This window comes from Fulvia fulva, chromosome 1, assembly GCF_020509005.1.
Source record: "Fulvia fulva chromosome 1, complete sequence".
In the NCBI taxonomy this organism is placed as follows: domain Eukaryota; kingdom Fungi; phylum Ascomycota; class Dothideomycetes; order Mycosphaerellales; family Mycosphaerellaceae; genus Fulvia; species Fulvia fulva.
This window is the reverse complement of record NC_063012.1, coordinates 7,488,620-7,513,252: the sequence shown is the minus strand read 5'-3', so window position 1 is coordinate 7,513,252 and position 24,633 is coordinate 7,488,620. Positions and strand designations below refer to the sequence as shown.

The following is a 24,633-nucleotide window of genomic DNA, read 5'->3' as shown; positions in this document are numbered from 1 at the left end:
AGACTGGAGTCACGCGACCAGTGATTGGTGCTGTTGCTAGCCAAGAGGGAGCTTCAGCTGAGGCAAAATCGGATTAGCGGCAGTTCCAAAGATCAACGCGTGAAAAGTCGTGGCGAGAAGACAAGAAAGATGGAGCGAGCGTTGCACTGACACATGACGTCCAAGCAGTCTGTGCACTTGATCCGGTACATGTACTACCGATCACTCATGTCCCCGACAAGCATGCATGCCTGAGCATCTCGTAGACATACAGTACGTGCTAGCACTAGCACGGTCTGCAAGTCTGCAAGTCAAGATTCCGCGACTATTGACCATGTAGCTCAAAGATACTTCCCACACCCTGGACGATCGCAGTCCCCGCGGCAGAAGCTGCAACAGCACTGTAGTCTGTTGGTGACTGTCACAGCACCGTTTTGAGCATTGGCGTTGAATCTGCATCGTCAGTGTGGTATACGAAAGGCTGACACACGCACTTGACCATCGCTGTTGCTGATAGCACGCTCCTGTGCAGCACTGCATCAGCACGGTTTCTTCCGGTGCCCAGACGGGCATCGTCTTCACATGCCAGGGACATCGTACGGGAGCCACACAACAAGGGCCCCGCTTCCTCTGACCATCTGCTATGCTTTTCACGCTTGGGTGCGCGAACCATTGGAGTCAATTGGCGTCGCTGTCCTCTGAAACCCCACGACACTCGACGATCCTCCACTGCTTCAACCACACTTCACTGTATGATGCGAGACTGCTCCTCGTACACTAATTCCACTGCAGAACATGTCGTCCACTCATCAGAACGCGTCTACCGATCTCCAAATCGACCGAACAGACTCTCCTCTGGGCCTGAGGCACATACCAGTCACCTTCGACAACACTGAACCCGAAAAGAGCGCATTACGGTTGATTGAAGACTTCCGCCCGCAATGGAAGACAGAAGAAGGTGAAGTGAAGTTCACTCGCTTCACAGACGGCATCACGAATGTTCTCATGAAAGCAACGAAAAGGCGGCCAGGTCGGACAGACCTCGAAATAGACAAGGACGCAATTCTGATGAGGGCATACGGTAAAGGCACAGATGTGCTCATAGACAGAGAGCGAGAACTACGCTCACACAATCTGTTGGCGAGTCTTGGCCTAGCACCACCGCTACTGGCGAGATTCGACAATGGTTTGATGTACAGCTTCATCCCAGGTCATGTATGCTCCCACAAAGACCTCGCCAGGCCCGAGATCTATCGCCAAGTGGCGAAGAGACTCGGGCAGTGGCATGGATCGCTCCCCATCAGTGCCATCACAGCCACACCCATGCTCGATGCCGAAAGCGACCAAAAACACCTGAACCCACGAAAAGGCCAGAGCACCAGACCTTACCCCAACACATGGACTATTTTGCAACAATGGATCGATGCCCTGCCCGAGAACACTGACAAGGAGAAGGAACGCAAGAGCATCCTCAACGTCGAACTTGCTGAAATGTCCTCCAAGCTCGGTGACACTCCTGGCATCGACGGCAAGAACTACGTCTTCGTCCACCATGATCTCCTCTGTGGTAATGTGATCGTGACAGAAGACGACGAGAGCACCCAAAACAACGCCACGGAGAGGCCAGTGACCTTCATCGATTACGAGTATGCCACGCCTGGTAATGCTGCCTTCGACATAGCGAACCATTTCGCTGAATTTGCCGGATATGATTGTGAACACAGTGCCGTACCCGCAAAGTCACAACGAAAAGAGTTCATTCAAGAATATGTAAAGTCATATCGCTATCATTCGATCTCAGACAACGACACCACAGCCGTGGACATCGACTTCCAGAAGGACATCGAGACCCTCTACGAACAGGTTGAGCAGTTCCGAGGCATGCCTGGTCTCTTCTGGGGCGTGTGGGCCTTGATACAAGCAACAATCAGCCAAATCGACTTTGACTATGTCACCTACGCAGAGCTAAGACTCAGCGAGTACTGGGCATACAAAGAGGAGGAGGATGGATCTCGCGAAAGGGAAGGAAGAGAGATGCACATCCGAGAAAAGAAATGGCATTCGGAGTGAATAACATTCTCCACAATTGGCAGCTCTTCAACAAGCGCGCCTCCGGCTAGATTGGAAAAGGCTACTATGACCCATGGTGTTCTCCATGTAATTTTGAGCGTTTTGTTGAAAAGTACGGCAAAAACTGGACGGGATATTACTGTAATTACAACCGTCTCTCGCTTCTGTCTTCAACAGGGCGATGCCCGTTGCGCGCAACCGCGACATCAGATTGCTAGCGCGCTAGTATGACAGTCAGACTGAATGTCACGATGCGATCCTGTCGTCTTTCCACGGTGATTCTGCCAATAGTGCAGGAGCAGCATGCTCAGCAGCTTGGCAAGTCCAGTCAGCACGAGAGCAAAACCCAAAGCTCGCACTCGTCACGCAGAACCAACCCCCACGCCTTCTTTGGGACCTGTTCGCTCCATCTCCTGTTCCTATTTCACCTCTCCATCACCTTCTCATGAACCACTTGCCTTCTTCCTCATCACAACCGTATGCTCCCTACAGACCCAACACTTGGCATACGTACACACCGCCACAGTCCTCGCAACCCCATCTCCAAACACCACATTCCTCCTAAACCACTCTGTATACTCCGTGTTCTGCCGATCGAAGCCTTCGCCACAACTCGGTGCGAAGATCCACTTCCCATCGACCTTCTGCAGATCTTTAGCGTGGACGTAGGGAAGACCGCCGCTCGGCGAAGTGGCGGTGACTGGGTCGAGGAAGGTGCTGGAGCAGACGTTGCAGAAGGTTGGGTTGCAGAGGATCGTGTCGGTTGGGCGGGAGTTGAGGTCGTGGACGCGGTGGGTTTTGCCGGAGAAGTTGTAGAGGGGTGAGGTGGTGGGGATGTGGGTGTAGCCCGGGACAGGGGAGGCGGTCCAGAAGGGGTCGGTGCTGGCCCATTCTGGAGAGAGGGTGTTAGCTGTGATGTGAGCGCGAGAGTCAGGGGCTTGGGGGATACGTACCGATTTGGGAGGTGTGGATCATGGGCAAAGGTGGTGCGTCGAGAGAGGTTTGGACTAAACCGATGTTGGCATCTTGGGAAGCGGTGTCGGTTGAGACAATGTCGAGCGTGGTTCTTGTGGGTGGCGAGCCGCTCTGCTTATCATGCTGCTCGTCGAGATCCATGCCATCGTCGATGGTCTATCGCTGTGCAACATCGCGGACAGGCTGCTTTCCCTGCCTCTTCTCGCTCACGAAGCGCCCGCCCTTTCGTGTACGTCCGATTGCTTGCTGCGCGAGCATTTCGTTCTTTGGCTTCCTGCTTGGCTGTCCGAGCTCTGGTCTGTCATGTTGCTGGTCATCTCGCTCGCCATGTTCCTCATCCTGCTGTCCGTCGATCTCCGTACCCTCTTCATCTGGCTGCACCTCCACCTCGCCGGCACGTTGCTTGCCCTTCTTCCTCTCGCTCACGAAGCGTCCGCCCTTGCGCGAACGGCCAACTGCTTGCTGCGCGAGGATTTGGTTCGTTCGCTTCCTGCTTGACTGTTCATCTTCTGGTTCGGGACGCTGCTCGGGGTCTTCTTCGTGGAGCTGCCGAGCGGCCTCCATACCACCTTCACCATCCGGCTGCACTTCCGCCTCGCTACCGCGTGGTTTCCCCTTGGCCTCCTTCACGAACTTCCCACTCTTCCTTGACCGTCCAACCGCCTGCTGCGCGAGCTTTTCATTCTTCCTCTTCCTACTCGACTCTGCCCCCTCGCTACCGATTGTCGCCCTCTCCTTGTTCTTCTCCTCACCCTTCTTCGTCTCTTCACCCACACTCCCCGTCACCTGTACCCCCTGCTCTTTCGCCACCCTCCTCACCTCCGTCTCCAGAGCCTGCCACTCTCTCTCCTCCTTCCTCCCTTGCGGTCCCGCCTTGATGTTCTCCCAATAAGCTCTACCCGGTCTGGTGCGATCACTCCACTGTGCCCTCAGCGAACCATCGTCCCGGCCGGCAGAAAGCCCCGCCGCGGCGTGCTCGTCCTTGAAGAGGGTGTTGAAGATGGTGGTGCGCTCATCGGGCTTCCACGGGAAGAGCTCGTTGAGAAGGCGGAGCACGATGCGTTCGTTGTTGGTCCAAAGGTGTGTCCAGCCGGGCTGTACGGTGGCGACTCTATCGGCTTGGGGTTCCTTGTAGGTCTTCTTAGGTCGTTGTTGGACGGCAATTGCGGTGGAGCGTGTGCTACGAGAGTTGCTGTCTGCCATTGTGGAAGCCATCGGTGTTGACGGTGGCGATGGTGGTGCTATTTTGCTTGGTGGGCGGGCGCCATATGATCGCGAAGCTCGAAACTGCACTTGGTCCTAGCTCTTTTCCTGATTTCCGGGGTGAGGCATCTGACAGCTGCTTTCACTCTCGGCGTGACGAATCCGGCCATCTCTGTTCCCGCTGGTCTAAGTCAGTTGCTCGTCGTCAAATCAGCTGCGCTTCCCTGCATGTCTTCAAAGGCCGTTTGTCGGGGAACAATCCACTTCAGCGACAGCGGAAGCATGTCTCACACTGAACGGCATCAGTCCTGTCTGTTGTGGTTTCAGAAGACTCACCAAGTCGGACATTGCGCAAGGCAGGCTGCTGCAGTTGCGGTGTTGCCTCCATGCTAGTGATCATGGAAAGTAGTCGAAAAGGGTTAAGAAAAAGGATCAAGTCAACGGCCGTGTTCAGCTGTGAGCTGTGCCTGGCACTGCAGCAGAGTAGTATACAATAATGGCTCTTCACCGAGTTCCAGCGTCTTTCTGTACACATGCGGCTCGGCCAGCCGTCTCGATGACCTGCCTCAATCGTTTTCAACACAGAGCAGACTCCGAACGCCGCGGCGCTCGTGCAGGTGAGCGTAGTACAGTCTTAACCATGAGATGCGAGTCTTGTTCCTATCATCGCTCATAGCACCTCGCCAATGATCTTGCTCGCCTCCTTGTATGTGCTGAGCAGCTTCTCGCACTTCTCTCGTTCCTCCCTCACGCCATCATCTTCGTACAATAGTTCCTCAAAGAGACCCTCCTTATACAGTTCTGATACAAGCCGGTTCTGCACGGCATCTTTTGAGTGGTTTACAAGCAGGTGCATGACCGCTTTGGGTACTTGGTCGGCAATGGTCTCACGGACGATGTTGAAATAGTTGCTGATGAGTCGGCGAATGAGCTCCGTTTCCAGAGACTCCCGTTCTGTAAGTGCCGGACCTGCTGGATCATCCTACGAAAGTTGTTAGCAAACTTGGTTGCACAGTGATCAGCAACAGTGTCACATACCAGTCCGTTCTCATCACGCTCCAGCTCTTCGGTGGTGACGCTCTCGACTACAGGTGGCGGCCGTGTATCGCCGCGCCTGAAGCTCGCACTTATGCTGGGCTCGATGTTCTGGCTGACATGTCTACTGCCGCCATGCCCTGGCAGCGACCGTTCCGAGCCCTGTCCCGGTAACGCGCCTGCACTTGTGCCATTCTCCTTGCCAAAGAAGTAATTCAAGAACGAATCTCGGCCGCCATTGGGAACACCATTGGGTGCACTATTGGCATGTCCAAATCTATGTCCATCCCGGCCAACTGCTGGACTCATGCTTCTGCTTTCTTTCGACTTAGTGGCCGAACGAACCGGTAGTACGCTATGTAGTTGCTCCTCGTCCTCGTCAGGCGCATGCGTCCCGTTCATACCTGCCTGTTCTCGTTCCTTCTGCTTTCGTTCTTCTCGTTTCCGTTTCTCTGCTGCCGCCGCTTGTTGCTTCTCCTTTTCATGCTTGTCCTGCATCACGCTGCTCATCGCCGCTGCTGCTCCGAGGAAGTTGGGGTGGTTGGTGTTGATGTAGGCTCTCTGTATCGATATCAAGCTCTCCACGTAGGATGAAGATGGTCCAAGACGTTCCCGGAGGAGGTCCGACACGGTTTCAATGAGTCTGCCTTGAAGTCGAGGGTATCTCGACAATTCGGTCGAGCCACATGTATGGCAGATCTTAATAAGTTCTTCATACACCAGCTCAACGCATCTTTGGCTTGGCACTTCCAGGAGCTTGATTTGGGGTTTCACAAGAAGATCAAAGGCGAGTTCAGGTACAAATAGCGACGGCCTGGGACCAGTTGAATTTCGAATCGCTGTTCGAATGTCGAGGGACGACAGATTCACAGTAGGGTCGATCGATTCCAGACTGTTACCAAATACCGAGTTGAAGATGTAGTAAATGCGGGCGCCACCGCAGAGTTCCTTCGTGCTGATCTCGGAAGACGTTCCGTCGATTGAGGAGATGAAGGATGTTGCGAAACGAGTCATCAGCTGGAGTATAAGTGAGCCACGGTGCTCCCGCCCGGTGAATGCATCGGTTCCATAGGATGCAAGCTCCTGCTGTGTCTGGCCCATCAACGTGTTCAGGCGCGCCTTAATGTCTGGCAGCCGCTCTCGGATATGTACCATCAGGGTCTGGTTCAACGTTTTTGCGAGGTATTGAGTGCCACATCTTGATGCGATGTTTCGGTAAGCAGGGTGCATGCGGAAGAACTCGCGCTCAGCAGACAGCGCATCGGACATCGATTTGTTGCCTTGGATATCCTGCTGTGATCGGTTGACCACACCGATGAAGCCAAGCTTGAGTGGGTAGACTCGTCCAGAAAGAATGTCCAGTGCGTTTGTACCATGGTCCATCAAATCCAGCTTGGTAAGGATGCCAACGGTGCGCTTGCCAGTTGGATCGACCTGTCGCGCGAGCTTCAACGATTCCGAGTTGACCAGATCCACGTTCGCTGGCGAGACTGCAAGTATAATGCTGTTTGGTTTTGCAATGTACTCCGAGATGAGGTTGCGGGTCTGCTTTTCGATGTCTGTAGGTTGGTCGCCAATCGGGACCTTGGTCAGACCTGGCAGATCTACCAGTGTCAGGCTGAGGACGTGTGGCGAGTAGACTTTGAGGTTGATGGGCTGCCTGTTGATGCCCTTGTTGTTGCCCGCTATTCTGGCTGTCTCGTTCTCGATTTCGCGCTTGACCTCTTGGAAGTCGTAGAACCTTCGTCCGGGAATGTGATTGAACTCGCCCCATTCATCCTGTCCTGCGACAGCGGCTGGTGTGTGTGGGACATGTACTTCGTGCTCTTCGGGCTTGTCGCTTCGGTCGGAGGGGAGGTTGATGAGTTGGAGGATGAGTGGTCGTCGGGTGACGATACCACTGCCGCGAGGAAGGAAGTCTCGACCGACGATGTTTTCGAGGACGGATGATTTGCCTGAGGATTGCGAGCCGACGACGACCTATGCCCGTTATTGTTAGTCGATCAAAACATGGCACCACAGGGTCCTGTTTGCGTTTGCGTACGATCTGCGGCAAGTCCAGGGAGTCATTGCCAATGGTGTTGAAGACGAGGTCCTGGAGCTTGTTGACCACATTCAACAGCTCCTCCCCAAATGCTGCCATGGCTGTTGTGGTGGAAGTGCTGCGATGCTCTCCTCCGCGTCTCCCCAGCAGATGCGCTCGCCGTTGCGGCGCTCAAGGTTTGCTGGCTTTCACGAGCAATCAGATCCCCGCGCGATGGCTCGGTGGTCTATGCTTCGCTGGGTCCGTGTCGCGTATGCGGGAGGTGAATGTAGTACAGGCCGGCTGCGGTGGTGATGTTGTGGTGTGGTCAAAGTTGTGCTGTTTCGCCCTCCTTCCATGAAGACCGGCAATCGCGCCAACAACTTGAGATGAGCCTGCGCTTGACGTGTCGATCACGTGCATCATGCGGAGCTGGGACCGGCAACATTCACAAGCTTCGTCTCCTCGTTCTCATCATCTTCTTTCCAAATTACCTTCTGAACGCGTTTGAGCTACGGTACTAAAGAATATTGTGATGGCATCAAAGCAGTAATGTCATAGTCATACTAGTTTACAGCAGAGACTGTGTGCCGTTCAGCGTGACTGCTAGACCTCCAAGAGCCACTGCCCGAGACCGCCCCTTCTCCAGCAAAGCTAAGAGCTCCGGAGCAAGACATTGTAGGGAAGTCTTCGAACATACGTGTATTCACCGGGCACCGCCTGATCTGGTTCATATTGCACATAATTCAGCTCTCCCAGAGCCCACCTCAGGTAGCGACAAGCAGGCTGGGCGCCCAAGATGTCGGTAGGACCACGGTCAGCATGCAGGCTGTGGTGGGGAAAGTGCTGTGTCTCGAGCACACGACCTCCTTCCCTCTCGGAGATCTCTCAGTCATTTGTGCATACATGTACACACTAACATTGAGAAGACAAGATGAAGCTGTCTGTCACATCTGCTAGCGTGGTGGCGTTATTGACCACAGGCGTCCTTGCTGCACCGCATGATCAGCAGCCGCTGCAGACTGGCAAGAACTTCAACTTGATCGATGAGTATGGCGATTCATTGCTCTTCTTATTCTGATACGTTTTACTGACAGTATTTCCAGACTCAAGAAAGCCGAGATCATACCAACCGTCCTCGATCCCTTCCAGCCGTTCCTGTCTGTCAATGTAACTTGGAAGAGAGCCTCAGCCTCGATAGGCAACACTGTCAAGCCAAAGAAGCTAAAGAAGACTCCCGATATCCACTTGATCGACGACCTTCTGGATGTGGTCTTTCCATGGCACGACGACGAAAGCCTGCCCCAGCTGACCCTAGCACTGACCGACCCCGATGCCAAATCTCGCGACAATCCGATTTGGTCGGAAATGTGTCATTGGATCGTAACAGAAGTGCCGCTCACTGCGCCCAATGGTACCAGCGTTGCGAAGACCTTCAAAGAGGTTATGCCGTACAAAGCACCAGGACCACCACCGAAGACGGGCAAGCATCGATATGTGTTCGCAGCGTTGGCGCCAAGGAACGGTACACACGAAGTTCTAAACCTCACTGTGCCAGCAGATCGTCAGCATTGGGGATATGGTGAGGTGAGGAGAGGTCTACGGGATTGGGCGGAGGAGAATGGCCTGGTAGTCATTGGTATGGGAATGCAGTTCTGAAGTATCAAATATGGTGGCAGGCTAACACATCTCAGGGGCGAACTTCATTTACGCGCAAGACACGAAGCAGTGAAACGCTCGCAGCTGCTGAGAATATGCTGGCGTGGTGTGGGAAGAGGTGAGCAAAAAGATACGCCGCCTCTGCAAGAGCATTTTAATCGACAAGCTTCTGCAACAATGGCGTATGTTGCCATGGCATGGGTCTGTCGAATATCGATGGTGGGCATGAATGTTTTCCGGTCGACAATCGCAGCTGCCTCCGACGCTCTTGCAAAAAGAATCCAGCCGTTACATCTTGGCAACCTTCACCACCATCACATTTTCAGCAGCCATACGCGTAGCCACCCATTCGAACCCCCATCCTCACCACCTGCAAAAAACGACAAAAAGAAACTCCTGTGAGTACGACTTATTTCATGCGTAACTCAACTGTAAGGATAAGGAAAACAACCCTTTTACGGGTGGGTTTACCTTGTATTTGGTGCACCTCTCACCTGATATGGTCGCGTTTTCGACGACTCAGATGGACGACTCGAACTCATGACTCCCATGATGTTACTACTAAGCCTATGATGGAGCGTTTCGTGGACGAGTTGTGTTGTTGGATAATTGAATAGCCTAGGATCGAATTTACCAAGTAAGAGATTCAAGAACTCGTTTCGCCCATTAGGCCATAGTGGACTTGAATTCCTTGCTTGATTCCGATGAAGGGTATGAGTTGAGGTGGTTTATAGCGGTTTGCATGTGAGGTGCCGGGGTTCTACCGGTGAGACGCTTGCCCTGAGACGATTACAGACAACGTGCTGATGGTCTACCTGCATGCCCGCTGGTGGCTTCATCTTGCAGCTTTGGATACACAACGTACACCACCAGAAAAACATCGTCTTCTATTTCAGCATGCGTCCTCTCAAGTCAACTCGAACCCTTTCGCGCCATAAGCAAGCAACACGCTCGCAACAGTCACAGGCAAGATCTGAGGATTATCATCCTGGCGCCATTGTGGCCAATGGTTATAGCCGTATGATACCAAGGAGCATATCAAAGTCAAAGACCAGCCTACAGAACATCCAACGGACAGCGGCTCAGCCCAAAGAAGGTGGCAGCAACCGCAAGATGTGAGCACGATAGCTAACATGCTTGGATATAACCTAAGTTGATCAGTACTTGATCTGAACGTCGAGACGGTGGCCTCCAACTTACGACAGGATGCCAGTCCCTATGACCATGAGAAGAGCGGAGAATATACGGACGCGGGCTGAGGAGATGTGAGCGAGGTGAATTAAATGATGGAGGACGGACTACTTCTGTGCGTCTGCATCCATTCGAGTGTGACTGTAATGTAGTCCATCGGTGGCAATGGGCGTGTCTTTTGACTTGTCGCTGAATGAATCTTGCGGGGCAAGAAAGAAGCTGTTCTAACGCCAATGATGACGCAGAGCAGACGAATCCTATATCAGCAGGCCAGCTGATACGTTGGCAAGTACCCTCGTCAAGAGTCAAGTGTCAAGTACATACGAAGAGGTGACGTGCAAAGTGTAGATGATACTATAGTAGTCGTTGCCAAGCTTTGCCGAGTGCCGTTCACGTACCGGAGGATCGTCGTCAATGTCGCTCTTGACTACACCTTGTGTGGGAGTGAGCTATATAGTCACCCACACCATACCTATTTTTCGACAAACACCATTAGCTCAATGGTACCGCGTCTTGGTGCTATCATATGCCGCCAAGGCGCACAAGAGTTCTCACGCCGACGTGCCTCATACCATTTGACGGTATGATAGGGACGGTTCGCTGGGCCCGAGCGATTGGGCTAGTGGTTTTTGTTCTTTTTGCTGTTTTGAGTTGCTCACCTCACCGTCAAAGCCATGCTTCCGTCAATCGGTTCACGATGCCTAAGCTACCATATCCCCAGCCAGTCCGCTCACCCGACGGCCATCGATGTCTCAATGATACTGCGCTACTCCCAGTGCATCACATTCAGAGCAGCAAGCGATCACGCTACAGCTCGTCGGTCGAAGCAGGTGTGGTATGCTCGGCGCTGATGGAAACGATCTTTGTGGTGTTGCTGGTTGTTCTTTTTGTCTTTGATGAATGGATGTCTTTTCCCCGTCAGTCCGATGAGACGACAAGACGGAATTTGGGTGCAATTAACGTCGCTCGCTACAGCGACCTCCGGGCCTATGGGAGAGCATTAAGGCTCCGGTTCACCGCTCCTGAAGACAGTCAGTATCAGCTCAATGATACGGCGTCTGAATGCAATCATGCAGACCCAAGAATAAGGAGAAGTCATGGCTGCTGTCCAGCTCCATATCTTATCAGTCTCGGACATGACGCACTCTCTCACTATTGAGCTAGTGATGGTTGTTCCTTTCGTCCCGGCAGAAACGTGGACTCCTTGCGCACCGCAGCTCAGTGTGCTACACGCAGCCAATTAGGAAAAGTTTTGACAGGTCCAACAATGTTGTCTATTCAAGCGAGGGTTCTATCTACATAGCTGTCACTTCTGCGCATAGTGATTTTGAACATTACCTCAACGAGCTCCCGTCTTGCGGTCTCGACGATGATAGCAATAACGGCGGTGGAGGCGGCAGACTGAAGTCCATTAGTCCACTCGACTGCGTCTCCGAGATATCATTCCGTCCACGTCTCAGCACACCTGGTGGCATCGGGAACGGCGAGCTCGGCAAAGTCTGCAGGTACGACTTCTGTGGCGAGCGTTCGATGGGGTCTTCCGGCAGGCCAGCGTCTACTTCGGGAGGAGAAGAAGGCGCCGATGGCTCTGTCCATGGTTGGGCTGAGTTCGGTCTGCTGTGCTGCGAGAGTGTATCGCCCACTACAGTGCTGACTTGAGATGGTCGTGGTAGCTTTAGTATAGTCTGCTGCGGTCTCCACGGTGGAGGCATTGTCTGCGGTGGTGCTTTGGATACTTCCTCATCGAGCATCTCTTGACTTGCATAGCCCGAGTCGTCGATGTCACCCGCAGCACTTCGGCCGGGACTTCCAAGGGCAGCAAGCTTCTGCCCAGGATCTGCAAAGTCCTGAGATGATGGCACTATTTCTTCTTCGTCCTGACTGGAAGGCACAACGACAATGCCGTTGCCGCCCATGTTTGATTCCTCGTTCTCTTCGTCGCTCTCTTCGGTGAGGGTTTCCTGATTGGCTTTCTCGAGCTCATCTCGTTGCAATTGCGTCTCTGTTCTCCATGCTCTAGCACCGTCTCTTGCTAACGCGTCAGCAACGGGATCATAAGTCTGATTGTAGGTGTATTCCTGGTCGTCATCATCATGTTCGTTACTTTCGTTCAGACTCCCGTCAAGATCATCCTCTGTATAGTCGCCATCCTCTCCGAACTCCTCATCCGCTTCGGAGTCGTCGATCGTGATTGCTTTGTCCGTTCCTTCAGGATGTTCAGATCGAGTATTTGCAGCGGCAAGCTTATCAGCAAGTGTATCCTCAGAACCAAGAATGATCAAGCCAGCGCTTTCTGTGAGCACATCTGCACCTGTATAAATTGTGCCCTGCATCACCGATGTATCGCTGTCTAGCATCACCTCGTCCTGCGACAAGGATGGGCTCTCTTCAGCGGATCGTTTGGTCGATGCGCTGTCAGTCTGCATCTCGCTATCGTGGGCGCCAGGGGATGGCAAAGACTCAGCTGGTGCACGTAGTCCGCCAGATAGTGGCAGTGTCGCAACTTCTTGACCGAGGTCTGCTGTCAGGTTTTCAGAGGCCGACCTCTCAGATAACGAGTGGTTGCCGTCTTCATGCATAGTTCGGCCTGCCTGCCGTGAGCTGACTCCAAATTTGGGCTGCTCAATGTCCGCAAGCTCAACATCACTTTCATCGGATTCTGCAATGGTAGACACTCGCTCTAAAGTTCGCTTCTTGGCCGTGCTGAAGTTCTCGCGAGATGTGCGGCGTGTCGATTGGCTCAATGTGGGCGATGAGTCCATCGACTGATGTTGCGGAGACCTCGACAACCCTTTCTGCGATCTTTTCGGAGTGAAAGCCAATTTGGCACTCCACTGCCCTACGGGCTCCTTGAGGGCATTTGCGTCGTCCAGCTGAATCTGGTCGAACGAGACTTTGCGTCGAGTAGCCTGCTGACTATCCTGTGATATTCCTCGCTGGGACGGAACATTTGTGCTGCGTTCTTTGAGTGGAGACCTTGCGCATCCTGGCCCAGGTTTGACTGATCGAGACGAGGGAGGAACGCTCGATGTCTCAGCCGAGTCCGGTATCTCAGTCTTCGTGATCCGTTTCGGTGTCTTGGGTGTCGACTTGGAGTCGGCTGTCGTTGGTCTTGTACTTTCTCGGTCTCGTGACGGCGCGAAGTGTGCAAGTTGTGAAGGAGTCAAGCTCAACTTCGAAGCGGATTCCAGCTCCGACTCCGATGACCAGTCATTATCCAGGTATGCACCCAGCATGTTGTCACCTTGTATCTGCGTCTCGCCAGCATTGGGTGCAGGCCGCCTTCGTGGTAGAGGTCGAGCCTGCTTTGGCTGTGCACTAGGCGGCGGTTGCATACCCTGATCGACCATGGCAAGATCTTCCTCATCACTTGTGTCGTAGCTGTCCATCACGTAGCCCAGAGCCCTCCAATTCTGAGTCAAAGTCGACTGCGATTCGGACACATCCGTCTTCGCCTTCTTGCCACCGGGTTTGGGCTTGCTGCCTGATGTCTTCCTCCGCTTCTTCGCCCGTGGCTCTTTGTAATCTTCGTCCTCATCTTCGGCATCGCTAGTGGCCGGAATCGTCCATTGTGTCTCTACAGCAGGCGATGATGAATGGTAGAAGCCGAGCTGTGTCAAGGTTGAATCTCTCTTCTTGAGCTTCGGTGGTGACATGCGCCGGTGGATTAACGTCGTTCGTCTTGAGGATATCTTTGATTGTCGTGCGGGAGCGTCGGTGCGCTCATGAGACGAGCGAGTCTTGGGTGGCATTGTGATGGCTGGCGGTCCACGAGGTGGGTCAGGTGATTTGGCTGTGTTGGCCGAGTCCGCCTGTGTACTTCGGAGTAAGACGCGTCTGGACGCGTCCAGGACGTGCTTGGCATGACATCACCGAAAGTCAACAACATTGAAGGATCAATCTCACATGCAGAAGCAACCTCTCTTCATCATTAACATCAACAACATCTACTAAACGTACGCTCGGCACTCTGTTGACAGAATGACTGGTCACCTGGATGCCCACGCAAAGCCGCCACCCAGGCTGCGTGAGATCTACAAGGACTTCCAGAAGCTCAAGTTACCTGCTCTTGCCCTGTCACCAGATCTCATTGGATTTGACGATGCAGGCAAGACGACAGACGCCCGGTTACAGACTACCAAAACAGCATCTCTCCCGGCCGAACTCCGTCAGGTGTTCTTGGACTTCCTCGATGACAAGTCTCTCATTGACCCGGCTCACAGCCCCAGCGACGACATCGGGCATGCCGTAGTATACGAAATTCCGAACGTCCCTGGTAAGCAGTCTCGACCATTTGGTTTTCATCGGTCTGAGATAGGTAGGTCTTTTCATTTACCCATGTCTCTTCCCATCGTCGGTGCAGCTATCTCTGCTTGATAGGCTATTGCACAGAGACTTGTCGAATCCGCAGCATCAGACCAATGTACATCTGCATCACCTCATGACATACCCTGCTGACCAGGTCGAACACACATCATTCTTTCACGATTCAGCCCATGAGCTCTCTTGGACGCCCAAGGACCCCAATATTCACAAAGACTTCGAGATCAAGCAGTTCCTCAACAAAAAGCTGCGCTGGGCCACACTGGGTGGACAGTATGACTGGACGAACAAAGTCTATCCAGAAGGTCTACCGCCGTCATTCCCACAGGATATCAAGCACATGGTCGAGAACATCTTTCCGATGAAAGCAGAAGCCGCGATCGTCAACCTGTATTCACCTGGTGATACCCTCAGCCTACATCGGGATGTGAGCGAAGAGTGCGACAAGCCACTCGTGTCAATATCGCTTGGCTGCGATGCCGTCTTCATCTGTGGTCTCGATCCGAAACATGAAGCAGACGAGCCACGGGTTGCAACATTGCGGTTGCGCTCTGGTGACGCCGTGCTCATGAGTGGCGAAAGCAGGTACGCTTGGCACGGCGTCCCGAAAGTCATCCCCGACACGTGTCCTGTCCCGATGGAAGACTGGCCTGCTGTGCCGGATGCCCTCAAGGAGTATGAGCACTGGCGAGGCTGGATGAAAGGAAAAAGAGTAAACATAAACATCAGACAAATGTTTGCATGATCCCAGTGCGACTGGATACTTGGCCGCATTTGCACTTGAACGGGACAACGTCGACCCAGACTCCTCCGCCCCCGCGCGTAGAGTGATAGTGTGCGACCAAGGATATATCGTTCTTTATTGACCGATCGCCAGGATTGATTACATGGGTACTGAGGCACTACGAAACGCATTTCGCGAATTTGCCGCGGCTCCGTGAGCAGACTGCGAACCATTTCGCCATTGAAAGCCTGACGTTTTCTGACTGCCAGTCCGCCCCGAGGTTAACTGTACGGGCGTTACAGATCGTATCATCCGTTTATTCGCCTGAACGAGGCGTTGACCAACGGAAGCGTCAATACCGCCCAGTGCTCATCCCTTTGCAGTTCAGTAGGTGTTTAGGGCGTCGGCAGTGGGCTGTCCTGGTTTTGACGCTTCCAGGGCTATGTAGCCAATCGAACGACCGACAAGGGGGCTACACGGACTCGAAAACTAGACACGCTATCGCTTTAAAAGGTCAAGATTACGCATTAGCTACGGAAGCTATATACAGCGTCTTCGTGCAGCCGAATAACATTTCAAATCCCGGCGGACCGATCATCCTAGCAAAATCTAGGAATAGAGCCAATAAGCCAACATCGATCTGGCGGCAGCTGAAAGCGCATTTTACTCGGCTGCACGAAGACGCTGTAAGCATAGGAATCTACAGGGATATAGCGTCTGTCCGCATAAGAGTCACAAGTGCCTTTAGTTGCCGCGCTCGGAGCACAAACCAATTCGCTGCGATCCTGGATTTGGCTGGGATGTTCGGCAACGCTTGTGACTATTATGCGGACAGACGCTGTACAGTGTCATATCACCTCCGTTCGATAGTCGATTTATCCTTGAAACCTGCCGCAAAGGGGCAAGCGGATACCACAGTCGGTAAAGCAGGATTTTGAAGCCCTGCGAAGCGCGTCTCGGCGTCGATTTCAAGGCTGTGTCTAGGATTCTAAGGGCTGTCGGTCATCTTGCATCAGCCAGTCAAATCGACGCTATCGAACGGGCGTAGGAGGGCACTGTACCCGTACTAGGTTTTCGTGTTTGTGATTTGCTGCAATCCCTGCTACCGCCTGCTATAGTTAAACAAAATAACCTTCCGCTGCGACATTTGATTATGCCGAGCTGGCACCACCACCTGTTCCTAACCACTTCACCGGACCCCAGCTGGCCGACCGGACCCCATCATTTACCGCTTATATTGATTGAGCTTTTGCTACTACAATTCCAAACTGCACCTCGAAAACCGCTTAGAATCTATCTTTTCCGCGCACTCGAGCCGGCAACGAGTGGGAGGGGGGCCCTCACAAGGCAGGGGTAAGGGCGCCGCCGATATGCCCTCCCCGAGGCGCAACGGCGACGTGCAAGACTGTCGACATTTGATGGAACTTGATTGGGAACTTGATGGGTCACTGGGGTCCGATCGGCTAGCTGGGGTCCGGGGAAGTGATGAGGCCACCTGATGTCTTACAGCACCTGGCAGCGTTGGAGTCACGACTCACAAGTGCCTTTAGTTGCCGCGCTCGGAACACATAGAAGCTATATAAGTACGAATTTGTGAAGAAATATAGCGTCTATCCGCAGCGGAAGATTATATTTTTAGTGCTTTTAGTGCCCGTACTAGGTTTTCGTGTTTACGATTTGCTATAATCCCTGCTCCCGCCTACTATAGTTAAACGAAATAACCTTCCGCTGCGACAAGATGCTGTACGACAAGAATGGTCTCTAATGCTTGTGGGTACTTGTATCAGTAATCCAGATAAGCAAAGGGTGCGCGTCTTATAGTGTCGAGCAACGAGGCTCTGTCGAAGCTGTCAATACCGAGAGCACTTCTTCCCAAACAAGACATTGTCAGAGACACCACTTTCCTGAACAAGGCACTGCGACCGACGACTCCGACTATGCGGTTCTCGATCTTTACCATATTCGCAGCTCTTGTAGCTGGCGGCTTGGCCCAATCATGGGTATGTCATGACACCAGGAACTTCATCTCTCGCTTTCGTTCCGAAGCTAACTAAGCGGCCGCGACCCTAGAACTGCGACACATCTGAGCAACGCTGTATTAACAGAGAATTGGGGTCGAGCTATCGATGTTCCGAAAACGCTCTATGCAAGAAGCAGGGCAATGGCTGCAGTCCGGTCACCGTGAAGGGAAGGATCGAGTTTGCTAACTGCTCCGCATGAAGTCATGAGACGGCATTTGGTGAAAAGAGAGGCAAGTGGGTATAGATTACTCTACAGACAGGACATGTGGGACGACCGATAATTGAGGGCAGTCGGTGCAGTAACTTGGGCATTGGAGTAGCAGGAGTACAGTCGGCTGTCAAGGCGATATGGCTCGATAAGGGGGTAGCAACGATCAGCATGTCAGGAAAGGAATTCTACAACACGACTATACAGCTGACTCTCCCACTCCCATACCTCCGCGGGCATATCTTATCTCTCTTCCTCCCACAGATCTTCCTTGATCCTCTCATCCGAGCCATAAAGTCCTACATTGTCCTCGCTCGAGCGTACGCCTCCGTGGTGCTCTCGGTATCGCCAGTGCTGAACGCCTTATATTTCTCCCAGTTCGCCCCGCTTTTGGGGATGTTATCGGAAGATAGCGCTGCACACCAAGACCACCCACCTTCGAGCGACATGCGCGGTCTGAAAACGAGGTAGGCCCCAAGACGGTTGCTAGGGTATGCAGTGCTGTCAGAAATTATCACCAGGTGCAAGAAGTCAATCTATTCCGCTGCGACCTTTCGATCATGCTGGGATTATCCTTTCTAGATCCTCTACCTCTCGGACCATGATACCTAGACTCGCTCGAGAAGGTTGCAACATGAGGTGGTATTGAGAGGACAAACGAGTTCCATGCTTGGCCGCTATTCAAGTCATATGCGTTGACTGCTTGGCGGAGGAGCAGCACATTGCGCTTTCCCAAGCACAGACTCACCTTTCGACCTCGATCAACAGTGGTCTGGAACCTGCAATAACCAGTCGCGGCATGAACTTAGCGAGATATCAGAGACTGTTCGAAGTGTGATGCACGTGTGTGCAAGATGTAAAGCGTAAACGCCGAGTTTGAGCTTCAGGGACCCAGCAGGAAGCTTGGCTGCATTCATTGCCGAACCTGCATGTGCTTATAGCGCTTTAGCGTGCTTGGCGGCGCCTCGAACTTGCAAAGCTGCCTTTTTGGGGCAAGTCCAGATGCTCCGGCCAGAGCATAGCTATACGAGTTGAAGTTGTAAGTTCCATAGCAGCCTTGGCTCTATAACAACACTTGTTCGTTTCCACAGAGTTGGACAACGTGCACCGCTCAAATGCCGTTCTGGCCTGGGCCATCTCCACTTCCGCTTCACAGGAACGCATAAGTCTCAATGCGACCAGAACATAGCTTGGCTTCGCCACATGTGTAGGCGACATGCTAGAGTGCTCGAACGGTATTCCAGGTTCTTGACGAAGCAGTAAGAGAAGAGACAGAGCACTACAAATAGATGCAATGATGCCTCTACCCATACCTACAAACAGCATCAGCATCAGCATCTCTCACAATGAAATTCACCGCCCTCCTCATCGCAGCCTCCGCCGCTCTGGCAAGCGCTCAACGCTCCACAGTCCGCCACTTCTACAGCCCCGATCCCAATGGCGAGTACGCCCGACAAGTAGGCTTCACCGGGGCTAGCAACCTCTGGGGCTATGGCCTCTCCCAGAACCTTTCTGGCACAGTCCCAATGTATGACCTTCCCGCACCCCATCACCAGAACCTCTCGAACATGCCTCCAGGTACCGCTGCCGCCACATCCAACAAAACCAATACTTACTCACCTCCTCCTCCGCCTGCGAGAATGCCGCCGGCTTCGTACTCGAAGGGAACCGTGGGAACGCAATGTTCATCTACGCCAACCAAGTTCCAGGTTCGCAGCCTTTGGATCGTTACATGAACGAGGAGGCCGATCACATATGCGTGCGGCGAGACTGGTACCCCAGTGCTCCTCAGGGGTACTCTTGTGACGCGTTGTATGGAAGTTATAGGATGGAGGGCGTCACGGCTTATATTATGGCCCAACCGGGTGAGGGGACGTTGCCGCTTTATGGTTTTAGACAGGGACGGCACGCGGGTGGTGACAGGGATCAGTGTGCTGGAAACTCGTGAGTGAGCTGCCAGTATACGCTGGGTGTATGTGGCAGCACAGGTGGAGGTACTGCATAGTATCGCGTTAGTGAATGTGCTCATTATCAGTGCTGGAAGTCCTGAAAGATTGTGGAAATTCATAGTCTGGCCACGACGCTTGTACCCTCTCGGCCAGAAACGCTGTACGGTCACTTTCAAAGCTTGTTTGCCATTGAGTGTCTCGACTCCCTGGGCTCACTCCAAGAAAAGTTTTGCTCGCATCGACACTAGACGATCGTGTAACGGGTTGGAGGTATCGTTGGTTCTTTGTGTCACTGAGATATCCGGCGGATGCAGATCTGTTTCCCAGGAGTCTAACAGGGCATCTTTGTCCATGCCAACAACATCGCGGAACTTTTCCGTGACGTCATTCTCCTCGATCATATCGGGAGCATCAATCGCGAGTGGAGTATGTTTGGCTGAGCACAATACCAGCTAACTCGGCGCCGTGCCGGATGGGGTTGTTGTGACCGCACGTGGACAGATTGTGGTCTCCCGTGACGATGCAGGAAGGATGTCGGATGTCCCAGGGACCATAACCAGCCTGGTACATCATGGTATCATCCAGAAGTGCGGGTTCGGCGGAAGTGCATAGCGCAAGCACAGTCAAATCTTAGCCTCCACAGCATCGGAAGGGTATTGGAAGGTCGCTGCGACCTCGATCCGGTCTTCTTCGACTTCGATCGGGGTGGCTACAACGTTGGGCGAGGCTGCATATGTGAGTTTGTTGAGACTAGGGAGGACTGTGAGGTGAATCAATAGATGGCGTGAAGGAGTGAGCTCAAATTGCATCAAAGATCGGATTCAGTCCCGGCGGCATGTTCCATCGAGGATGACATCACTCCGGCCGAACGTTTTGCGTTTTGCGTTTTACGTTGCCGAAGTGAACATGATGACCGGGAATCTAGATTGTTCAGCAAGACTGCTGACTGCTATTGCGTGCTACGTAACTTAGCATATAGTACACCTCCGACAACCAGGAACCCCTCTTCTCTTGCACAACAACAACCAAGCAGTTGCCCACCATTAACTTCATACGCTCCGTTTTCAGCGCCGCTAGGCCCGCAAGTCCCAACACAATCATGGCAGCAAAGTTCAAGGCACAGGACATCATCGACAACAATGCAGTTGGTATGGATCTGCGCCCTCCGCGCTGACGCCACAGCTACTGACGAGGCCAACAGCTGTCTTCTCCAAGTCCTACTGCCCGTACTGCAAGTCGACCAAGTCGCTCCTGAGCGAGCTCGGCGTGAAGCCATACATCATCGAGCTGGACCAAGTCGGTATGTTGCAACAGCCCCGTAAGCATCAGTTGAGCGAACAAGTCTAACGCCGGTCACAGACGACGGTGCCGCCATCCAGGACGCCCTCCAGGAGATCACCAACCAGCGCTCCGTACCAAACATCTTCATCGACCACAAGCACATTGGCGGCAACTCCGAGCTGCAAGCAAAGAAGAGCCAGCTGCCAGACCTGTTGAAGAACGCAGGCGCAGTCTAGATACCCAAACGGAAGAGCATGCAGATTCAGACATGGCAAGAATGCAGCAGCAGGTGAAATACCTGACAATGACACAACCATGAAACACATGCCTGCCATACCATATTTCTCTCTATCGGCTATCGCTACAACCGGAGACACAGGTCCTCTATTCATCATCCCACCACACCATTACCATCTAATTAAGCTCACCCCTCTCGGCCATTCCCCTCATAGCCACAATGCTACTGTGCACCGCCATCTTCGCCCCCTCCCTACTGCTCTTCCACAGCTTCGAATGCTCCTCACTCCCCTCCGCAACATCAGGGTACCTCCACTCAAACGTATACGTCATTTGCATATCCTTCTCCTCCAGGCTTTCCCCGTCACTTATCGTGTTCGTAATGAGCGCGCCAGAAGGTTGCCAGAAGTCGACCTAGCAATACACCATCCTTGTCAGCCGTCCATTTCACCCCCGGAGGAATTGGGAAGTACATACCTTGGTAGGATAATAACTCTTACAAACCTCCTTCACACTCATTGCGGGATATCCCTCGCGTTCTTTGAAGTGTGCTTCGCGGACGACCTCGTTTTCTTTTTCCGAGAGGACGTCACAGCCACTGATGACGGGGACGAAGTCCTGCGCTTGACGGATCTTGCGCTGGAGGCCTTTCCAGACTTGGTCGCGCGTGAGGACCGGGGTTGTGTTGGGTGGGTTGATGGGTTCGGTGTAGGCGCAGTTTATGGTGACCATTTTGGTGGTTGTACCCGGGTGAGTTGCTTGGTGTGGGAAAGCTGTTTGGAATGTATGCTGGATGCTGTTGAGTTGAGTAGAAGGATAGTGGAAAGAGATAAATACTTATTTAGAGAGGCGTTGCCGTGTTGGTCTGGCTGGAAATGTGTTTCTAATGCAGCGGGTGTATAGCTGCGATCCTACATCCGTCAGGTACTGAGGGCTCCGCTCTACGCGCTGGGTACGCTGAGGTAATGATGCAGACGTGCAGATGTTGGTAGACGCCTTCGGTCTTGATGGAGTGGCCGACTTGGCGTGGACCCGCTCAGGTATTCTTACTTTCAAAAACCGGTGAAATACTCCCATGTCCCTTATTGTGTCGGTAAATACCGCTATGTCCTCTTGTGTCAAAAAAGTTTCTCCGGTAGCCCTCGCATTGTTACGATATACTATAGTGTCTCTCGTTACTATATAGTAGTCGTAACGTCGCGCGAATAGTTAGTCCTATTAGATAGATAGACTTGTCATTCCCCTATTCTAGGACCCTATTCGGCCTATATAGGTATATATCTATTGTTATATATAAAGGGAAATCCGAATAGGTAAAAACCCTTCCCGCTCCCGACTTCTCCTTATCTAGATTAGCTTTCCCTCTAAACGTATATAGTCTCTATTACTACCCTATTAGCCCCCGCTCCTAGCCGGTCTCGTCGCGCTACGCCGTATCTTCTCTTCCTATACTACTCCTACTAGGCGATACTATTCTAGCTAGCCCTTCTCTAGTATCTAGTTTATAATACGCCGTAAGTACTTAACGTTATTAAGAAGTACTCTAATCGTCCGGTTCCTCACCTTTACTATCTACTCCCCCCTTCCTAGCGACTACCTCGAATAGACGAGGAGTACGTACCGTATATTCTAGGAGTAATAGCCGTAGGAGTAGCTAGTATTCGTATATTCTAGAACTATCTCGTCTTTACTATTATATTACTACTAATCGCTAAATACGATATATTCGAAAGCCCTTATTAAGGCTATTCTAACGATCTATAAAGTAGGCTACTACCCCTAGAATTAAGGGAGTTCTACCTTATTTAATTTAGATAGCTTAAAGTTCTCTTTGCCCTCTTTCTTTAGCTCTAAACGCCGCGGAGGTACCTAGCTATATTAGGTAACTCCTAGGTAATAGTAGTCTAGGCTACGGTACTACCGGCGCCTACGGCTCTATAGGCGAAGCTCTCTAAAGACAACTAGTAGTAACTTATCGAGGACGCAAAAAGTATAGAAACTAATAATTAGCTCCTATACCGGTGTAAGGGCGCGCGTACTATAGGGTCCGAATGAGAGAGTTGTTATTCTACGAAGCTACGAAAGAGGAGCGCGAGGCGCGGCGAAGTTATAAAGCAAAGCCAAGCCGCGCTAACCCGATGCGGAAGGTCCGCGGTTCACCCGGGCCGACGCAGCTACAGTAAGGGGTCGCGGGCTGCCCGTGGCGGGCTGCCCGTGACAGTACCCCCCCTCTCAAAATGCGTCTTAGTCCTCTGAGCGTTGTCCATCTTGTGCGGCCACTTGCCCGTGCTGCTCCATAACCGTGCGAAAGTCCAATCATCCTCCAATGCCTTGTCATCGTCTAGCAACACATCTGCATCCTGTCCATCTGTGACCAGCCCATCCGCGACCGGCTCCCTTCGAGAAACATGCTGCCCAGTTGGCTGGCTTGCCCTAGACCTAAGTCTGTCTTCGGCCAGCACTCGCGTATGATCCTTGTGGCCCAGGTTAGGTATCATCGTAGGCTCTGTAGGTTTCACTCGAGCATCGGTACAACTGCCGGTGCTGTCGCAGAGCTGAGGGTAGTGGGTGACACCGGAGTCCTCAGTTGAGACAGCAGGCTTTCCCGTAACCTGGCCAGCACAGCGGTGCGTAGTGAACATGTGCTGAGCAGATTCCATCAGAGGCATAGCTCGAGACAACTCATTCGTGACGGTGTCACTGTTGACCCTGATCGTGTTGAGCCCGAGAACCTCATTGCTTGGGAGGACCTAATCAGATGGAGCTACGAAGCCTGTAGGCGTAGACAACTCCGGCCGGTTATAGTGAAAGTCTGTAACAGCGGCGGCCGCGTATTCAAACATGTTCTCAGCCGGTTGCCAGGTCTCACCATCCTCCTCATTCTGATATCCAAGCCATTTCACCTTGTACCAAGTGTCCACTTTGCGCTTCTGCCCCTTCTTCACTTTGCCTGCTCGCTTGCGGGTGTACATGTCAAGGATCTTTTCCACCTCGTACATATGCGTAGGTGCTGCCACTACATCGGCTGCTACATCAGCCTCGGTGGTGTCAGGTTCGATAGTTATCGGTGGTGGCGGCGCCAGATACTGCCCTTCAAGTGGTGGAAAATCGGGGTGGTCGGCTCGTTATAGTAGTGAGGTGTGGAAGTAGTTATTAAGTCCTGCTAGAGCGTCTAATAGTTTCAGTCGATAAGAGAGTCTAGCCGGTATGACTTCCGTGATCTAGTAAGGGCCGGCATATCTCCTGTCTAGCTTCTTAGATAGTCGAGTCGTACGGATGTTCTTAGTGCTAAGATACACCTAATCACCTACTTATAGTCTAGAGGAATGCTTCGGTAGCGGTTTACTACTTCTACTTAGAGAGCTTATAATATTCGTATATTCTCTCAAAGGTGCTTATAAAGCTCGCAAATTCGACGTATAAAGGTTTCTACTAATCGCGTATCTAGTCGCTAGAGAGTAGTCAGTCCTCCCTCCTTTCTAACGTTCAGGTCAACTCGCTCTATAAACTTAGGGTTGTAGCCTAAGGTAGCGTAGAACGGCGACATACTAGTAGTCTTAGATAGGTGATTATTAATCGCAAACTAAGCAAGGCATAGCCATTCTACCTAGTCATCCTATGCCTTATTAGTAAATATACGAAGATACTATTCTATTACCTAGTTAGTACGTTCTGACTATCTATTAGTTTCTAGGTAATACGAAGAACTTAGCTTACGATTTATACGGAGCATCTTATAGAGTTTCTTCTAGAAG

The 24,633-nt window shown here is 52.4% G+C and overlaps 12 protein-coding genes across 12 annotated transcripts; 6 read left to right on the top strand and 6 right to left on the bottom strand.

Moving 5' to 3' along the window:
* Positions 1-774: 774 nt before the first annotated feature.
* On the top strand, positions 775-2,049 carry CLAFUR5_01385 (putative ethanolamine kinase; the record flags this gene model as incomplete). The annotated part of the gene is made up of 1 exon (XM_047900533.1): positions 775-2,049. One exon carries the CDS (start codon positions 775-777, stop codon positions 2,047-2,049), a length of 1,275 nt encoding a protein of 424 aa, XP_047757115.1.
* A 443-nt stretch (positions 2,050-2,492) lies between these two features.
* On the bottom strand, positions 2,493-4,227 carry CLAFUR5_01384 (uncharacterized protein; the record flags this gene model as incomplete). Its single annotated transcript, XM_047900532.1, has 3 exons — positions 2,493-2,941; positions 3,003-3,180; positions 3,235-4,227. 3 exons carry the CDS (start codon positions 4,225-4,227, stop codon positions 2,493-2,495), a joined length of 1,620 nt encoding a protein of 539 aa, XP_047757114.1.
* Positions 4,228-4,265: 38 nt separating this feature from the next.
* Positions 4,266-4,615, bottom strand: CLAFUR5_01383 (uncharacterized protein; the record flags this gene model as incomplete). The annotated part of the gene is made up of 2 exons (XM_047900531.1): positions 4,266-4,408; positions 4,564-4,615. 2 exons carry the CDS (start codon positions 4,613-4,615, stop codon positions 4,266-4,268), a joined length of 195 nt encoding a protein of 64 aa, XP_047757109.1.
* Positions 4,616-4,897: 282 nt separating this feature from the next.
* On the bottom strand, positions 4,898-7,405 carry CLAFUR5_01382 (Dynamin-related protein DNM1; the record flags this gene model as incomplete). The annotated part of the gene is made up of 3 exons (XM_047900530.1): positions 4,898-5,209; positions 5,266-7,242; positions 7,307-7,405. 3 exons carry the CDS (start codon positions 7,403-7,405, stop codon positions 4,898-4,900), a joined length of 2,388 nt encoding a protein of 795 aa, XP_047757108.1.
* Positions 7,406-8,219: 814 nt separating this feature from the next.
* On the top strand, positions 8,220-9,017 carry CLAFUR5_01381 (Carboxypeptidase Y inhibitor; the record flags this gene model as incomplete). The annotated part of the gene is made up of 3 exons (XM_047900529.1): positions 8,220-8,335; positions 8,392-8,924; positions 8,980-9,017. 3 exons carry the CDS (start codon positions 8,220-8,222, stop codon positions 9,015-9,017), a joined length of 687 nt encoding a protein of 228 aa, XP_047757111.1.
* Positions 9,018-11,469: 2,452 nt separating this feature from the next.
* On the bottom strand, positions 11,470-13,887 carry CLAFUR5_01380 (uncharacterized protein; the record flags this gene model as incomplete). Its single annotated transcript, XM_047900528.1, has 1 exon — positions 11,470-13,887. One exon carries the CDS (start codon positions 13,885-13,887, stop codon positions 11,470-11,472), a length of 2,418 nt encoding a protein of 805 aa, XP_047757110.1.
* A 229-nt stretch (positions 13,888-14,116) lies between these two features.
* Positions 14,117-15,203, top strand: CLAFUR5_01379 (Alpha-ketoglutarate-dependent dioxygenase abh1; the record flags this gene model as incomplete). Its single annotated transcript, XM_047900527.1, has 2 exons — positions 14,117-14,411; positions 14,458-15,203. 2 exons carry the CDS (start codon positions 14,117-14,119, stop codon positions 15,201-15,203), a joined length of 1,041 nt encoding a protein of 346 aa, XP_047756096.1.
* A 1,916-nt stretch (positions 15,204-17,119) lies between these two features.
* CLAFUR5_14657 (Ecp10-1) lies at positions 17,120-17,402 on the top strand (the record flags this gene model as incomplete). Its single annotated transcript, XM_047913805.1, has 2 exons — positions 17,120-17,182; positions 17,253-17,402. The coding sequence occupies 2 exons, from the start codon at positions 17,120-17,122 to the stop codon at positions 17,400-17,402; spliced, it is 213 nt and encodes a 70-aa protein (XP_047755686.1).
* A 1,355-nt stretch (positions 17,403-18,757) lies between these two features.
* On the top strand, positions 18,758-19,147 carry CLAFUR5_01378 (uncharacterized protein; the record flags this gene model as incomplete). The annotated part of the gene is made up of 1 exon (XM_047900526.1): positions 18,758-19,147. One exon carries the CDS (start codon positions 18,758-18,760, stop codon positions 19,145-19,147), a length of 390 nt encoding a protein of 129 aa, XP_047756097.1.
* A 425-nt stretch (positions 19,148-19,572) lies between these two features.
* On the bottom strand, positions 19,573-19,761 carry CLAFUR5_01377 (uncharacterized protein; the record flags this gene model as incomplete). Its single annotated transcript, XM_047900525.1, has 1 exon — positions 19,573-19,761. One exon carries the CDS (start codon positions 19,759-19,761, stop codon positions 19,573-19,575), a length of 189 nt encoding a protein of 62 aa, XP_047756092.1.
* Positions 19,762-20,459: 698 nt separating this feature from the next.
* Positions 20,460-20,877, top strand: CLAFUR5_01376 (Glutaredoxin; the record flags this gene model as incomplete). The annotated part of the gene is made up of 3 exons (XM_047900524.1): positions 20,460-20,508; positions 20,562-20,660; positions 20,720-20,877. 3 exons carry the CDS (start codon positions 20,460-20,462, stop codon positions 20,875-20,877), a joined length of 306 nt encoding a protein of 101 aa, XP_047756093.1.
* A 178-nt stretch (positions 20,878-21,055) lies between these two features.
* On the bottom strand, positions 21,056-21,610 carry CLAFUR5_01375 (uncharacterized protein; the record flags this gene model as incomplete). Its single annotated transcript, XM_047900523.1, has 2 exons — positions 21,056-21,292; positions 21,356-21,610. 2 exons carry the CDS (start codon positions 21,608-21,610, stop codon positions 21,056-21,058), a joined length of 492 nt encoding a protein of 163 aa, XP_047756094.1.
* Between the last annotated feature and the right edge of the window lie 3,023 nt (positions 21,611-24,633).